This window comes from Amblyomma mixtum, chromosome 1 (genome assembly GCF_055824585.1).
Source record: "Amblyomma mixtum isolate Tamu chromosome 1, ASM5582458v1, whole genome shotgun sequence".
Classification (NCBI taxonomy): domain Eukaryota; kingdom Metazoa; phylum Arthropoda; class Arachnida; order Ixodida; family Ixodidae; genus Amblyomma; species Amblyomma mixtum.
This window is the reverse complement of record NC_143012.1, coordinates 86,534,626-86,552,823: the sequence shown is the minus strand read 5'-3', so window position 1 is coordinate 86,552,823 and position 18,198 is coordinate 86,534,626. Positions and strand designations below refer to the sequence as shown.

At 48.3% G+C, this 18,198-nt stretch overlaps 1 protein-coding gene across 3 annotated transcripts in view; it reads left to right on the top strand.

Moving 5' to 3' along the window:
- Positions 1–18,198, top strand: part of LOC149367114 (rho GTPase-activating protein 45-like) — a 165,621-nt gene that overhangs the window by 26,407 nt on the left and 121,016 nt on the right. The window contains exon 1 of one of the 3 annotated variants that reach the window (XM_089554205.1): positions 17,063–17,703. The exons of the other annotated variants lie outside the window; for them this stretch is intronic. Coding sequence (XP_089410331.1) covers positions 17,518–17,703 — 186 coding nt within the window. The 5' untranslated portion in view covers positions 17,063–17,517. Of the gene's footprint in view, positions 1–17,062; positions 17,704–18,198 lie in introns of those variants that run through there. 3 annotated transcript variants of the gene reach the window in all.

Sequence of the window (18,198 nt, the reverse complement as noted above, 5' to 3'; positions counted from 1 at the left end):
GATACAACTTAGAGAAACAGCAGTTGCTAACACTGGGCCGCAGTCCGCGGCGTCCTGTATTACTCCGCTGACCAATCGCAACTGTAAACGAAATCAGCTTTTTAAGGCTTGAGTATATCAAATAATCCACGTGTCAAAATCCTAGAGCTTGTAATTTTTTTCTTGTGATAAGGTTCTTCTTTACGTAGAAAGAAGCGTTTAAGCAGCGAACTACTTTTTCGTCGTGCAGGAAAACTGTTGTGCCCGGAGGCTGAATGTGGGCGGAGCTTTACAGTTGTATCGTAGAATAGCTAAAATTGTTTAATAAGACATCTATATTTGTTAGTTCAGGCATGCAAGGCATGCGCCTAGCTTTCTGTTGTATTCTTACCCGCATTAGGACTAAGATAAACAAGTGGGCGACGCGAGAAACGTTTGAGTGCGCGCTCTGATCTCTTTCGAAGATGAGGTGTCTCTTTTCAAAGGCGTGCATTAATAAACTAGTAACAATTATATTGCAGATTGGCGCATAAACAGGGAGCCGCTCATTTTGAGCCCAGGGTGAAAACCGTGGAAAGTGGATTCGTAGTGTATTTCGTCGTCGAGAGTATATGGTATACGCATAAAGCGCAATGCAGGAATCCGTAGCACATTTTAGAGCGGCTCACAGAGGGGTATACTAGCTACGCTCTTACACCGGACCCTTGGCTCCTGGACGTGCTGCAGCCTTCGCCCACGTCTGTTCTTCGAGCTGGGCAGCGCTGTAAGCATTCTTCGCCGCTTTTCGTGCTTTATGGGCAGCCGCGTTCGCCCGCTTCTATTCTTTGAACTGGACAGCGCTCTAAGCATCCCTTGTCGCTTTTAGTGCTTTATGGGCCGCCTTTTCCCCCGGTTTCTTTGAGCTGACAGCGTTTTCAGCATCCTTCGCTGCTTTTCGTGCTTTATGGGCAGCCGCGTTCGCCGGCTTCTATTCTTTGAGCTGGACAGCGCTCTAAGCATCCCTCGTCGCTTTTAGTGCTTTATGGGCCGCCTTTTTCCCCGGTTTCTTCGAGCTGGCAGAGTTTTGAGCATCCTTCGCCGCTTTTAGTGCTTTATTGGCCAGCGCGTTCGCCGGCTTCTATTCTTTGAGCTGGACAGCGCTCTAAGCATCCCTCGTCGCTTTTAGTGCTTTATGGGCCGCCTTTTCCCCCGGTTTCTTTGAGCTGACAGCGTTTTCAGCATCCTTCGCCGCTTTTCGTGCTTTATGGGCAGCCGCGTTCGCCGGCTTCTATTCTTTGAGCTGGACAGCGAGCGCTCTAAGCATCCCTCGTCGCTTTTAGTGCTTTATGGGCCGCCTTTTTCCCCGGTTTCTTCGAGCTGGCAGAGTTTTGAGCATCCTTCGCCGCTTTTTTGCTTTATTGGCAAGCGCTTTCGCCGGCTTCTATTCTTTGAGCTGGACAGCGCTCTAAGCATCCCTCGTCGCTTTTAGTGCTTTATGGGCCGCCTTTTCCCCCGGTTTCTTTGAGCTGACAGCGTTTTCAGCATCCTTCGCCGCTTTTCGTGCTTTATGGGCAGCCGCGTTCGCCGGCTTCTATTCTTTGAGCTGGACAGCGAGCGCTCTAAGCATCCCTCGTCGCTTTTAGTGCTTTATGGGCCGCCTTTTTCCCCGGTTTCTTCGAGCTGGCAGAGTTTTCAGCATCCTTCGCCGCTTTTGGTGCTTTATTGGCAAGCGCTTTCGCCGGCTTCTATTCTTTGAGCTGGACAGCGCTCTAAGCATCCCTCGTCGCTTTTAGTGCTTTATGGGCCGCCTTTTCCCCCGGTTTCTTTGAGCTGACAGCGTTTTCAGCATCCTTCGCCGCTTTTCGTGCTTTATGAGCAGCCGCGTTCGCCGGCTTCTATTCTTTGAGCTGGACAGCGAGCGCTCTAAGCATCCCTCGTCGCTTTTAGTGCTTTATGGGCCGCCTTTTTCCCCGGTTTCTTCGAGCTGGCAGAGTTTTCAGCATCCTTCGCCGCTTTTGGTGCTTTATTGGCAAGCGCTTTCGCCGGCTTCTATTCTTTGAGCTGGACAGCGCTCTAAGCATCCCTCGTCGCTTTTAGTGCTTTATGGGCCGCCTTTTCCCCCGGTTTCTTTGAGCTGACAGCGTTTTCAGCATCCTTCGCCGCTTTTCGTGCTTTATGGGCAGCCGCGTTCGCCGGCTTCTATTCTTTGAGCTGGACAGCGAGCGCTCTAAGCATCCCTCGTCGCTTTTAGTGCTTTATGGGCCGCCTTTTCCCCCGGTTTCTTCGAGCTGGCAGAGTTTTCAGCATCCTTCGCCGCTTTTGGTGCTTTATTGGCAAGCGCTTTCGCCGGCTTCTATTCTTTGAGCTGGACAGCGCTCTAAGCATCCCTCGTCGCTTTTAGTGCTTTATGGGCCGCCTTTTCCCCCGGTTTCTTTGAGCTGACAGCGTTTTCAGCATCCTTCGCCGCTTTTCGTGCTTTATGGGCAGCCGCGTTCGCCGGCTTCTATTCTTTGAGCTGGACAGCGAGCGCTCTAAGCATCCCTCGTCGCTTTTAGTGCTTTATGGGCCGCCTTTTTCCCCGGTTTCTTCGAGCTGGCAGTGTTTTCAGCATCCTTCGCCGCTTTTGGTGCTTTATTGGCAAGCGCTTTCGCCGGCTTCTATTCTTTGAGCTGGACAGCGCTCTAAGCATCCCTCGTCGCTTTTAGTGCTTTATGGGCCGCCTTTTCCCCCGGTTTCTTTGAGCTGACAGCGTTTTCAGCATCCTTCGCCGCTTTTCGTGCTTTATGGGCAGCCGCGTTCGCCGGCTTCTATTCTTTGAGCTGGACAGCGAGCGCTCTAACCATCCCTCGTCGCTTTTAGTGCTTTATGGGCCGCCTTTTTCCCCGGTTTCTTCGAGCTGGCAGAGTTTTCAGCATCCTTCGCCGCTTTTGGTGCTTTATTGGCAAGCGCTTTCGCCGGCTTCTATTCTTTGAGCTGGACAGCGCTCTAAGCATCCCTCGTCGCTTTTAGTGCTTTATGGGCCGCCTTTTCCCCCGGTTTCTTTGAGCTGACAGCGTTTTCAGCATCCTTCGCCGCTTTTGGAGCTTGATGGGAAAGCGCCTTCGCCTGCTTCTGTTATATGAGTTGGGCAGCGCTCCCAGCATTCCTCGCCGCTTTTCGTGCTTTACAGACTGCCGAGCTCGGCCGCTTGTCCTTATCGTGTTGCGCACAGCACTCGTTCTCCTGCGCACCTTTCGCTGTTTGACGCGCCGTAGCGCCCACCCGCCCTCTTCGGTTTTAGCCACGCGCTCGATCACTTTGGCCACCTTCTCACTTTAGTGTACGGCTACATATAGCAACCCTGCCGACAAACACAGGCGAGCCTTTCAATCTCTTCGCTGATGCGGCTGCACTGCGCGGCAAGCTACGAAGTCGAAGAACAACCACTTTTATTACGCAGGGAATACAGTCCTTGCTTGCAGTTATTATACTTTTTAGTTAAAAATGTAGTATACTGTCAGTAATCGTTATTTAAGGCATCTTTCTGGCACAGCTGCCAATTTTAGACGTTAAAAGTCAGGGCGAAAAACTTTCTTATTAATTACAACAGATTTTCGTGACCCGTCTAGTTGCAAGCAGCTACCATAGATGGCGCCAGCTACACCAAATACAAAGGTCTATTTTCCGCATAGAAATAGCTAAGGCGGAAAACAGACCTCTTTATTTAGCCTTCCTAGACATAAGCAGTGCATACGACAACGTGAACAGGGAATTCCTGCGGAACATATTAAAGGATGAAGGTATCGGTCATGAAGTAACTGATTTTCGACAGGAAATCTACCGATATAATAAAGTTGAAATTACAGTTGAAATTAATTACGACAACTGTGCAGGTACACAAAGGATTAAGGCAAGGTTGTCCTCTGTCACCGCTGCTGCTCATGCTTTACGTGATCAATATGGAAAGAAGGCTAGAAGAAAGTAATCTGTCGTACAGATTAGGCGGAAAGGCCTTTGAGCGACGGCTCCCGGGTTTAATGCATGCGCACGATATTCTGCTGTTAGCAGATAGCCAGGAAGATTTGCAAACTCTGGTTAATTGTTGTAGAGGCGGAGACGCTCTAGGTTTTAGTTTTAGCGTAACTAAGTCAGGTGCGATGATTTCCAACGATACAACTGATCAGGTGCTTACAATACAAGGCCACGAAATACCCAGAGTGGCCGAATACAAATACCTCATGATATGGCTAAAGCAAGGGCAGATATACACGGAAAAGCACGAACAGGCTCTTTAGGCAAAAGGGCGAAGAGATGCCGGGGTAATGAAATATAGGGCATTATGTGGGTGCAACAAATATCAAGCCCTGAGAGGTATTTGGAAAGGAATAAGGGTGCCCGGGCTTACTTTCGGGAATGCGGTTCTGTGCTTAAGGGCATAAGTTCAATCGAGATTAGACGTAAATCAGAGAGCTGTTGGAAGATTAGCACTAGGTGCTCACGGCAAAACCACAAACGAGACAGTAGAAGGGGCTATGGGCTGGGCATCGTTCGAAGCACGGGAAGCTAAGAGTAAAACATAATTTGAAGAACAACTGAGGAAATTGGAAGATAACAGATGAGCAACTAAGGTGTTTAAATACTTATACAGGAAGAGCGGAGACTCAAAATGGCAGAAAAGAACAAGAAAACTAACCAGAAAACTAACTAGAAAACTAACTAACCAGACGAAGACAAGTTCTCTTGTCGAAACGTTGGCTCAAGCAACCTGAGGTTTTCCCCTCCCTTGTTCATTTTGTGATCGCCAAGGACCATCTACCACACCCTCTCAATACCATGATAACCAGTAAGTATGCCGGTCATGAGGGCGGAGAAAGAAAGAGCATCAAACGACAGGTTAAAAAGGCGGAAGTTAAAAATTGGATTCATTCAATGGAAAAGAAGCGGAGTGCGGAACTATATCGATACTGGAAAAGACAGATCAGGAAGGAATTGATTTATGATAACTCAAGAGGCAGTGCCCTACTACTCTTTGAAGCTAGGTCAAGGTGTCTTAGAACGCGCAGCTACAAAAGAAAATTAAACGATGATGATGCCACATGTGCAGTGTGTGGTAGATCTGTGGAAACAATTGAACACCTCAAGTGCCCTACTCTTTAAGGTAGGTGAAGGTTTCTTAGAACGCATAGCTCCAGAAAAAAATCAGCGAAGGTGACACATGTTCTGTGTGTGGTAGATCTGTAGAAACAGTTGAACGCCTATATGTGATGGTATCCATCCGGATGTCGATGCAGGCGCAGTCACTCTCCTGAGGCCCTAGGGTTTAAAGATGACAATGGTCATGTAAATAGATCTGCAGTGGAAGTCAGCAAAAAGCGATTGGAGATTGGTAGCTCAGAAGTAGAGAGGTGACATAAGGTTAGAAGTGTAGGATAATGTATTGAATGAAAATGGCAAATTTTAATGAGAATTGACAACACAGTTGAACAAAAATAAAGAAAGAAAAGCTGAGCATGGTGTCAGTTGCCACCACCCCGTTTCAAAGGGGGCGCTCCTATCCATTCATCCATCCGGAGGGTCGAGCTACCGAGCAGGGAGGGTCAGGCGCAGCCTCATGCGGCCGAACCATTTTGCGGAGTTATAGCGACAGTTACGCACGCTCCGCCTCTGTAGCCTCCCCCCTATTACCGAGAAAAGCTGTCACCGATTGTGACAAGTGCGTTGTAGTACATATTGCAACGCACAGCGCAGCGCTAGACTCTGCTTAGACATCCGGGACGATCCGAGGCGCTTTGAAACGAGGCTGCATTGTTAGCTCCGTCGTCGGTTCAAATTGCGCTCGTGGAGTAGCGATGGTAAAGTTTCCTTTTTCTGCCGATGGATATCCTTTCGGACATAAATTTTAGGACCGCTTCGGTTTCATTTCCGACCTTGGCTTCGCCGCCGTTTCAGGACGGCGTTCTGTCTAGTTCCCGTGAATGGGAGCTATAAGGATTTCAAACTAATAAAATAACATTTGAGTATTCGAATGAATGAATGAATGAATGAATGAATGAATGAATGAATGAATGAATGAATGAATGAATGAATGAATGAATGAATGAATGAATGATCTGTTTATTTGGAAAGGGAGGCTCGAGGCCGTTTGTTGGGAAATTAGGGGTCTATTGATGCATGAAAGGAATGCTTGGGTGGTCTAGCCACGCTTTATAAAATGTGTCGCAGTCGGTATCACAAAAGCCTGCTATGGTAGTTTTTTGTAGTTCGTAACAACAGAAGCTTTTTATGACCTCATACCATCCTCGTCTTTTGCTTAATTTCAAAGGTATAGGGAATTGTAGTTAATTATAGTTATAGTTAACTATAGCTTATTATAGTTAAAATTAGCTAATTAATCAATAAATAATTAATGAGCCAACTTGTTAGTTAATTTGTCAGTTAATTAATCAGACGATTAGTGATCGATTAGCTAGTGATTAACTAATTGGTTCATTGATTAGTTAATTATTGTGATAGTTAATTGTAGTTATAGTTAATTATAGTTGCAGTTAATTATAGTTACAGTTAATTATAGTTGTAGTTATTTATAGTTAATTTCAGTGAATTATAGTGAATTCGGGCCCGTCCACTTCGTTTTCAATAGTGAGCCGAGAACGCGCTTTGGTCCATTTTTTTGTGTGTTTTGCGAAGCGAAGCTGGAAATTACGAAACCTAGCACCGCCGCTGAGGAAAGACCAAAACTGAGCGCAAGCGCAAACAAAACAAAATCTCGTGGTGTGGTATACATGTTTGTCGATGTATACGCGGAGTGTCACGGTGCGTGGCTTGACTGCTCAACGAAACACCTTCGCGGCCCTCGTGTTGCGATAATTCTCGCCTCCGTCTGCTCAGCAGCCGTGGGCGTCGTAATAAACATGCGTGCGGACCTCGGTGCAAAGAACGCAATAGCTTGCGAAAGGAATGTGAGAACCATGCGTCACCCATTCGTCATCGAGTTGACGCTCGGTGCACGGTCTCGTGCATCGTCGATGCCCGTAAGAAGCCTTGTACCTCCCTAAACGGTTGAATGGATGGAAAATCACCATCGTGGGTCATATATGCACCGAGCTATGGCTGCAGTTTTTCCGTTCCGTCGGAATTCGTGGAAAATGCATCGTCAGCGCTGAGCTGGGCTGTCGTTGCCAGGGCCGAATTCATGAGCAGCTTGTAGAGGGCGTTGGTTGGGTGGAGGGCGTGAGGATGGGGGCTTTTTCAGTTTTCAGTTCATTCACTTTGGATGAAGGTTATGCAAAAGAGGGTGATAAAAGCATCTGGGCCCTTAGCAAGCTGCTAGTTCGGGCCCATGCAATAAGTGCACAAAATAGCGTACCCAGGCGTCAACATAAAAAAAAATTGCGTACATTTTATATGCATAGAACATATTACACAAAACTAACAATCAAGTAAAGCAAGCGTATGCAACCAATGAAATGAAGGAAAAGACAACAGAGGACGTTCGTCACAAACATTGAATAGTGTATAAATGCAGATTCAAGAGTATTGGTTTGGTTTATGGGGTTTAACGTCCCAAAGCGACTAAGGCTATGAGAGACGCCGTAGTGGAGGGCTCCGGAAATTTCGACCACCTGGGGTTCTTTAACGTGCGCTGACATCGCACAGTACACGGGCCTCTAGAATTTCTCCTCCAAAGAAATTCTAGCCGCCGCGGCCGGGATCGAACCCGCGTCTTTCGGGTCAGCAGCCGAGCACCATAACCGCTGAGCCACCGCGGCGGCCTCAAGAGTATTAGATCATTCTATACAAAACAAGTGATACACTTTTTAGTACACTACATTTCGGCAAGAGATGGAAAGTTATTTTTATAGATAATGTCCTCTACTAAGCGAGAGAAATTTGGGCTTCTTTTAACCGTTACTGGGAGAGCGTTCCAGATTTTTGTACCGGTATATGTAGGGTTGTTCGTTTTCGGGTAAAACCCGATTTTACCCGATTTTTGCACCCCGAACGTGTTCCTGAAATATCGGGTAAAACCCGATTTTTCCTGATTTCTGAAACAATTGTGCCCACGGAATTGGTGTGCCTCCAGTCTCAGACAAAGAAGAAAACCAGTTGACATTGTGGAAACTGGGAGCCGTACTAGATCCGTTCCAGAAGCGGCTGCTGAGTCAGTCATTTGATGACTTCCGACTTCTCTTTATTTCCGTGATGGACGATGTAGGCTCGCTTCGCGAGGAGTTTAACCACTACTCGCTGGAAGCAAGCCCCACGAATGAAGGTGTTGAAGTGATGGACTATTGGAACGACGCAACTGTGCGTTACCCAAGGCTAGCAAATGCAGCGTTGTCATTGTTGTGCCTAGCTAATGGCAGCTTGACGTTGAGCGAACGTTCTCTCAGCTAAGGTACCTGCAGAGACTAGACAGGTCTCGGATGGAAACCGAGATGTTGCGTATGCAGATGATTATTTATGTTAATAAGGACATGCAGAACGTCGATGACCAGCCCTCGTGAATAAAATGTTTATTTTCTCAAAACTGACCGTTGCCTCTCACTGCGGATAATAATTAATTATCAAAGAAACGCCAAATTTTGCAATAATGTATTGAAATCGGCCCAAAATATTTATTTATTTATTTATTTATTTATTTATTTATTTATTTATTTATTCACAATACCTTACAGGGCCCAGAAGGGCATTGAGTAAGGGGGGCAAAGTACAACAAATGTGCAAAAGCAACTAATTAAATACAACATGAGATACAAAAGGTTAAGTAAAAAGAAACTAATGTACAAAGCAAAACTTAAAGGCGAAATTATACATAGGATACAAGGTACTTATTAGTAGCATGAATGCCGGACATACGGCCAAAGCAAAACGCAATGGCAACGAAGGAACAAAAATACACGGCGACAAAGAAAATCAAAGATAGGAGAAAAAGCGATGTCATGTGGGATATCTACGTAGTTGATCCTGGAATGGTTGATAGTTGCCGATGGATGCGATATTGTCAGGAAGATCATTCCAAAGAGCGATGGCACGTGGAAGTGCAGATGAATTAAAAGCGAGGGTTCTACCGTGAATGCGTTTTATGCTCTTCTGATTATGTAGGCGGCGTGAAATGCGTGTAGGCGTTTCAAGAGGTAATGGAGATGGCCTTGTGCTGTAAAGATATTTATGAAATAAGCACAAAAGAGCAATGGAGCGGCGAATGTCTAAAGGCTCGAGACCGATATCAAGTTTTATTGCTGTTACGCTGCAGTGAGGGCTGTATTAGCGTGTAATGAAGCCAGCGGCTCTGTTCTGGATGGATTCTAACATGCTGGTTAAGTATTTTTGATATGGAGACCATGTAGGTGATGCAAATTCTAGTTGCGGCCGTACGATTGTGAGATATGGCAGTTTTCTTACGCTGTTAGGGGAGGTTAGCAAATTACGGCGCAGATACCCTAGTGACCTGCTGGCTTTGGCACAGATGGCTTGAATGTGTTTGGCCCACGAAAGATTATGCGTCAGATGAATACCTAAATACTTGTACGATAATGCCCGAGACACTGTAGTGCTATCTGTGCTGTACGAAAAGCTAGCTTTTGTATGCTTGCGGCTGAAAGAGATAATCTTGCATTTTGTCGAGTTAAGCGACATTTGCCATTTAGTACACCAGTCCGAGATGAGGTTCAGGTCACATTGGAGAGTGAGGTGATCATTCATGGAATTGATAGGACGATAAATGATGCAGTCATCCGCAAAAAGTCGCAGGTAATTGTTACCCACCGGTTAGAGTAAATGGAATAAATTATTAGTTTGCAAATTTAGCCCGATAAAACCCGAATTTCGGAGATTTTCAACAAAAAACCCGATTATCGAGCCGAAAAATAACGCCCGATTTTTACCCCCCCCCCCCCCCCCCCCCCCGAATTTGAAAAAATATAAAACCCGAAAACGAATAACCCTAAGTATATGTTATGTTAATAATCGCCTGCTGTATGTGTTGTAAACGGCGGGTAAGTTAAAATTATAATGGTCCTCACGTCGTGTGTGCCTTTTTGGGGGTATAAAGATTTAAAGGGCTGTTTGATGGGCGCAGTACATTTAACGGTATGATTGTCCCATTGAAAAATTTGTAGCCTTGGAGGAGCCTGGGGCGGAGCGTTCGCTTGTTTTCACCTCTGCTCAAATCCTGCCAAGAGTAGACCGCTCCTGGTCATCTCGTGATACAGGGAAGGAAACTACGCGCCACATTTTGGGCTGAAAAGCCGAATGTGGAGGCAACTTCCGCTCGATTCCTGCAGACAGTATAGCTCTGGCACGTGTTTAGAAAGTAATAAGGCGGAACCCCTCTCCAACATCCTTTCTTTCGTAGAAGAATTGCGCGGGTTTCTCTACTCGCTGCCGAAGCCGGAGGGAAAATGGCATTTTACTCCTGTACCAGTTTATAGGGAGTAATCGGCTTCTGGAAAATGCTAAATGGTCACTTTACTCCTCTCGTGCGGCGTCCAGCATTTGGAGTGTAGTGGAGCCCGCATAGCATGTCGGAGTACGGACACGACGCGAGGAGATTTTCTTCCGGTGGCAGCCAAAGAAATGACCGTGACAGGCACGCATTGTGTGAGAAGAATGAAGCCCTCAGGCCTTCCCTGTGTTGCATCTCCTGTTTCGTTGTCGTCCTCTGTGGTTTACATAATCTATCTCTGTCCTGTCTTCTTCGGCCGCTGTATGGAGTTCAGGTGCGTATGCAGGTTAACCTTCCTGGAAACTGCCGTCCTTAGCAGCGCGATTGCATTATGAGGGCCATAATATGTCGTCGGTCATAAAATTCGCCTATTGGTGGGAGGTAAGTGACGTCACTAGACCAGATAATTCCCATTGGCTGGAGGGAACTGATGTCAGCGCGACGGAAGTGACGTCGCTTCCTGAAAAGGCAAGCAACAGCTTTCTAATGTTATTGCCCTACAAACACATAATATAATTAGGCGTGCCTATAATTTTTTTTTGCTACTGTATCTGCATAAGAATAATTCTCAGGAGTAAACTGCATCTCGACTGACGACACACTACGCAGTAAAGAACAACCCTTTCGTCTACCGAAATAGACACGTCGCATGCATTCTAAGCCAAAAAAAGAAAATAAATGCAGCGCTTACTCCCCATGACGAAAGGTTATTCCCTGAGGGAGTAATGGTCGCCTCTTGTAAGAGAGTAATTGTTGTCGCAACAGATATATTTTCTCCCATGGGAGTAACCCTAGTTTGACTTCTTTTAAGGCTTAGTGTGTGCCAGTGACGGGCCGCTAGAAAACACGCCTGTTGTGGGCACGTGATCAAGGAGGGCCTGGAAGTACTGGGTTTGGTGTTGGGATCGCTTCCAGTCCACGCACGTTGTACATGTTTTGATATTGTCACGTTTTAGTGACGGCAGTCCAGCGGTCAGGAAGGCACCAGAAATACTTGCAAACGAAGCTCTTTATTAGGGCTGACTTGCGCCTCAAAAGAACTGAATCACTCGGTGGCGGCGTAAGCAACGAGCGTGCTCGTCAATCGTCGATCTACGAAATGCCGGCTGCTAGCGGCATCGTTCAATTTAAAGCCGGCAAGGAAACTTCCAGATAACAGGTCGAGATCATCTAGAGTAATCTAGAAACACGTAGATGCAGCTGTTCATGGCTGTGAACAATCGAGATTAGACTGGTCGCTTCTCGCGTCGAACAAAAATGATAACAGCCCTTTCCTGCAGCCTTGAGCGTGAACGAACAAACACTACAATGATACGTGGCAATATCGTCAACATTCGCAGTTTTTTCGAAGTGAGAGGAGCCGTCTTCTTCATTCGTTTAGACCTTGGGACTTCGTCAGGTGCTGTAAGTGCGCAGGTTAGAAGCAAATCTCCTGTCTGCATGGTTTTCACCAAGGCTGTACTTCTACTCGCGGCATCCCCGGTGGGGGCGCTGTAGTTATCGCAGTCACTGACACCGAATAATTTCGTTGCTATCAAGGGACTGTGGTACTCTATTTTCCTTGTTTGATAGAAAAAAAAGGCTCAGTCGTCCGGGTGTAATAACTGCTACCACAGCTGTCACTGATTGGAGCAGGCAACAGCAGCATATTAAGGCGAAAGCCTTTAATGGCGCATACTGTCGTCCGTTAGCAGAGGGTGTCACACCTTTGGCAGCGTGTTAACTCGGGAACTAAAAAGGATAAGAGAAAACGAATGGCTGCTTCAGATAGATGAGGAAAAAATGAACCCAGAAGCCAAGTTTGATGACTGTAGATTGATTAGTTAATTAATTATAGGCAAATATCGAAATTTCATCGAAATAGCGCGGACGTCGATATAGCCACGGGAACGGTGTGACGTCACTCTACCGGAAGTCGTCAGGGTATAGTGAAAATTTTCTCAGTATAGTTGGGAAAACGTCGGATTTGTTGGTTTATTGGTTTATTTGGGTTTAACGTCCCAAAGCGGCTCAGGCCAAGAGAGACGCCGTAGTGAAGGGCTCCAGAAATTTCGACCACCATGGGGTTCTTTAAGGTGCACTGACATCGCACAGTACACGGGCCTCTAGAATTTCGCCTCCATCGAAATTCAGCCGCCGCGGCCGGGATCGAACCCGCGTCTTTCGGGTCAGCAGCCGAGTGCCGTAACCACTGAGCCACCGCGGCGGGGCACGTTGGATTTGTGTCAAATTAGATGGGAAAATGCGTAATTAAGCGTAATTAACATTTAAGATCCCCCAAAGATGTATAATTTGGGTATCTATGTACCCACGGGAACGGTGTGACGTCATATCCCGCGGAAGTCGTCACGGCATAGTGCCCTCGGCTTGCGCCTCTCAACACTTTAGTTGCCAAAGTGTCCTCGCAATTTTTCTAGCAGTCGTTGGTGCCCGCCCGCGACCGTTGGGCTCTTCCATCTCGCGTGCATGTCAAGTTTACAGTGTCTCCCTTCGCGAGAAACTAATTTAAATCGCCGTTGATGGAAATAGGAGCCGAGTGGTCGAAAGCGCGAGGCGGAGTTGAGGGCGGACGTCCGAACGGGGACGCGACGCGCGGCTCCCGCCTCTCGGTAATCTTCCGCGGCAATTTTTAGAAGCCCAATTAAAGGCGCCGCGGGAACAACGCGGTCATTCGTGTTCGCTTCTTCGCTGCATGCTTCGCCGGCGCGGTGGAACGCGCGCTGTTTCGGGAAGATCGTGTTTCTTCCTCGGAAGCTGTTGTTCTAGAAGTGTGTGATGAGAGGCTAGTTGGTAAGGCATTCTGAAGACGTAAAACTACGCAGGAGACAGGACACAGAAAAGATGCAGACAGGACGAGCGTAGGCTAACAACTGATTTATTGAACGAAAAACGACCTTCCTTCAAGAGCAACGCAAGCGCAACCAAACTTAACGCACAAAAAGTCAAGTTCTTTCTGATACAGGTGAATTGATGCAGTGCCCTGCTAAATGCTGCCCACCGTCGTGCTGGCTCAAGTAGTTATGCTCCTGAAGGCGTTTATTAATGCAGCGCCCCGTCTGCCCTACATATACGGAACCACAGCTGAATGCGATCTCGTAGATAACTCCCATCTTACAGGCTACAAACTTAGGTCTGTGGTTGACTCCGCACCCTACTTTCTTTCGAGGTTATTGTTTGTTAATCAGCATAAACGAGACAGTTTACATGGGGCGGAAAAGAACACGTTGACACCAAAGCTGCTGTTGTTTATCTTGTTGTTAATATTGTTTTTGCTGTTTGTATCGTACTCACGAGGAGCACCGAGAACAACTTCGTCGCGTTTTCGATTACTGATTGATTTGTTTATTGACAAATACTGCTATCTCGGAGGAGAGACATAGCAGGAGTGGGTACATACATTAGTAAAAAACAGATAGCATGGGTAGCATAAAAATAGATAACGTAGAAGTATTAAACACAGATCAACAGGTCAAATTGTTAGGCAGCTGAACAACGAACTCTTCAATTGGCAATAAGCGAAGTGAGCCGTCCAATCCATTCCAAATTTAAAGAGTTAGAGGGAAAAAAAATTTAAAGCAATTTGTATGTGTAAAATTCGATGCGGCAGCAAAACGCGTATTGTTGAACCAAAAAATGTAGGCGCTCTCGGTTGGATCGATACGAACGACATGCGAAAGCATTTTCCTTTCTCTCGCCATTGTATTCCAATTATGATTCCATCGTCTTTTTATTCACCAGCCTACCTATTCCAACTCTGTCCATATTCCACAAACCAGAAATAAAGAAATGTGGCTAGTTCCTACACCTAGAGCATATTACTCAGAACAATCTATCTCGTATACGCTGCCAGTGCTATTAAATAAATTAAACAAAGAAACGTTTGACCCTTTCCAGCATTCAAATACTGTCATTAAGAATTTTTTTCTAAACAAGTTTGTGTCATGACGCTGCATGTATTTTTGTGTCGGTACTTTTTGCTTTTTTTTCCCAGGTGTGTTTTCTTCTTTTGTGCTATAATGTATAGCGCAGAATTTATTGCCGCTTGTCTGCTGCAATGCCAACGTGAAAAAAATGGGGGCAGGACCTCTGTCAAGCTTCCGAGCTTTTAGTCCTGTCTCCTTCTCTAATATAGAGAAAATAAAAGGCTGATTGATTGATTGAACTCTGACGTTATTCTGATTCCCTTATTTTTCCATTTCTATTCCTAATCGCCTCTTGTTTTCATTTCTGCTGAATCATTCTGAGTCATTTTCAGTTTTGCTGAGTCATTCTTAGTCCGGCGCCTCCTTTCCCTTCCTACAAGTGGAGAGGGGAGAGATGGTCATTACCCTAAACACCACCTGTCATCTGTCACGGTTGGCAGGTGCAGACGACGCCGGACAGTGTTTTACTTCGTCATCTTTCTAATGCTGTTGCATTACAAACATTGCAATCGGCTTTATGAGAGGGGAAGACACAGTGGCTGCCTTACATCGCGATGGGCACCTCAACCGCGCCGTGAGGGAGGAAGCAGGCAATGAATAAAGATAGAGGGATAGGTGTGGTAGTAGAGAGCTCCGGATTAGTTTCGACAAACCGGCGGTCTTTAACGCGCACTGACATCGCACACCGGCGCCTTTCACATTTCGCCTCCGGGATTGGTTCCCGCGTCCTCGGGCTCAGCACCCGAACGACCTAGCCACTCAAGCACCGCCACCGGGTTCAAACTCGTGATGCTTGATGACGACGCGGAGACAGTTGTGGACTCCGTCAGTGCAGCCGGAAGTGGATGGCAGTGCGGCGTAGCCTTCGAGAGCCGCACTTACAGAAATTGTGATGTCAGCCCAGTTTCTTTTTTTTTTTTTTTTGGAAAACGGCCTGTGCTCAGATCTCAGTTTTGGGCCTTTCATAGCTCATAAGTGTTCCATTCGCTGTCAGAACAGCCCCTTTGACATATACCGTGTCAGGGATCAATCGACAAAGGGCAACCTGAAAGCGCCTTCTTCATATCGACACCTTTGTTGCTTTTCTTCTGGTTAAATAATTGTTGGTGCATTCGGGGAAACTTCAACGTTTTCTTTGAATCACATTGCCATCTGTGTTTCGCTGCGATCTCACAGCGCCGTCGTCCCGCAGACTGTGTCCCTCGTATACGCATACCGCTTTTAAATCGCCCGAACTTCTCGCCCGCTCGTGTTGGACGTTTCGAAAAGGTGACGGATAAATGCACCGCACCCCAAGTTTCACCCTTCTAGAAAGACGGCCCACGCAGAGGGAAGACCGCATCCCATTTACGTGACCGCAGTTGACACATTCTCCAGCATGCGTCACATTCGTGACTGGGTGGGCACGCTGGGTCGCGTGAGCCAACGGTATACTGGACCGAGGACTCCGCCCATTTTGGACGGCTATCATCATCAGCCCGACTACGCCCACTGCAGGGCAAAGGCCTCTCCCATGTCTCTCCAATCAACCCTGTCCTTCGCCAGCTGCGGCCACTGTATCCCCGCAATCTTCCTAATCTCATCCGCCCGCCTAACTTTCGGCCGCTCCTGCTACGCTTGCCTTCTCTTGGAATCCACTCCGTTACCCTTAAGGACCAGCGGTTATCTTTCCTTCGAATTACATGCCCTGCCCAAGCCCATTTCTTCCCCTGGATTTCGACTAGGATGTCATTAATCCGCGTTCGATCTCTGGTCCACTCTGCCCTCTTCCTATCTCTTAACGTTACACCTATCATTTTCCTTTCCATAGCTCGCTGTGGTATCCTTAACTTGGGTTGAACCCTTTTTGTCAACCTCCACGTTTCTGCTACATAGGTGAGTACCAATAAGGTACAGCTGTTATGTACTGGACGGCTATAACTAACCCTAAATAATTGTTTTTACCATCACCAGCACCCGTAGTGATGACGTCAGCGAGTTTTTCTTCGCGATATATGTAGCCCTACTGTCCGACGACGCCGTGAATCGCGCTGAGCGTACTTATACTAAAAGTCGAGAGACGCGTAAGCAGCACAAATGCCGTACTTACACCTTTCTCCTCCTCATCGCGGTTTTACAGCGCCAGCTGTATAATAACCCGTTCGGCGAAATGGCGTCGTCGGCGCCGTCCGTGCTCCGCCCTGTGGGGTCGCGCTCCTATCGGTCGACTCTGGGACGAAGCGCAACGCGCAAGAATACATCACCGGCCCGAAACATTTAGACTGCATGGATGTGCAGTAGCTGTCCGTATACGGAAGGCAAGGGTCGGCTGGGAGACGCCGGTTGCTCATAGCGATCGACGTCGAGGGTGACTGTTCTTTCTATGTTCGTCGTGATCCGCCTGTGCGCAGGTTGTTGCTAGTAACGAACCGAACTCGCTTACTTCCGCAACATTGGTGAGTCCGCCTCCAGGAACCTTCGAGGCGTGACTTCCGATACGATCGCGGTTCGGGGACGACGCTTCGAACTCCGTGATAGCGCGCAAGTCCGATCGAATCAGCTCACTTGGTGGTCAGCGTCGTCGGGACCGAGGAATGTTCGACGTCCTCCTCCGGCGGTTTCAAACACAACGCCGCTGGAGACGCAGAGGAGGAAGGGGAGGGCGCCTGTTCAGGCACTCGGGTTGGGGCTGGGGTAAAGGGAGGAGGAGGGGGGGGGGGGCGTGTCCGCCTCTTCGCGACGGCGTTCGCCACCTGTGGCGTCGTCTTCGCCGCTCCGGGCCTTCTCCCTCCGGATCGATGGCCGCCACCGAAATACCCCGGCTGCACCGACGCCGGCGGCGTTAGCGCCGGCCGCCGCGAGCTCGCGGATCGAAGCGCCGACGGGGGGGCCTACCACCACACGGTGCAGGTGAGCGCGCTCACAGGGTCGCGCGCGCAGGTGTGTTCGCGGCTGGCAACCGGCGCAGTCCGCGGCGACTGTCCTCTTCGGCGGCGGCGTCTCCCGCTGCGAGCGGTCTTCGAGAAAGGGCGCCCCGTGCGTGCGTGTGTGTACGTGAGAGTGTCGTGGTCGTTGCCGTTCGTCGGCGCGTGCTGGTTTCGGTCTGCGTTTTCTCCGCTGGTGGAGGCAGCGTGCGAAGATGGCGGGCGTGGGCCGACTAGGGGCGCCTACCTGTTGATCGGAGGGCGCCCTCCTCTCCCCTTCTCCTCTTCGCCTGCCGCCCACGGTACCATGAGCGGTGGGCGACGTGCGGCGAAGAGCTCGGCCGTCGAGCCCCGCGGCGCGAGCGGCGGCCGACGCGCCAGTCTGCCCTACCGGAACGTGGTGGACCTCGCCAAGGCCCTGTGCAAGACGTGCAGGCAGAGGAGGGCCAGCTACGCGGCTGGCGTGGTCATCGCGCTGCCGGGCATCATACAGGTAGGAGAGCACGAGGGCTTCTCCTTCTCCCCCCCCCCCCCACCCTCCTCCCCCGCGCCGCCCAATTTGATCGTGGCTCGTGTTTCGTGTCTCTGAACGGCGCCCTCCCGTCGCGCGTGTGAAAGTGCGCGCTTCGATTCGACCGACTCCGCGTTTGGTTTGCCCCCTCTGTCTGTCCGTGGTAACTCCTTTTCATATGTACAGTCTTTGTCAAAAGTAACCAGGCTGCACGGTTTACTTCTCAGTCGTATAGTAAAGCTATTATGCCAGCACTCAAGCTCTAAATCTCTGTTTGGTAAGGAGAACCCCTGTCCTTACTTTCAAAGAAGTTGTTGGTCTTTAGGGAAGCCGTGAGGGCTCTACTGTACGAATGAGCAGCAAACCATGCAGCCTGGTTACTTTTGACAAAGACTGTACATATGTTCGCCACGATGACTGAGCTACCTGTGTTCACATTTTTTTTTCTTCCTGTCACATCTACGGCAAGAAATCTGT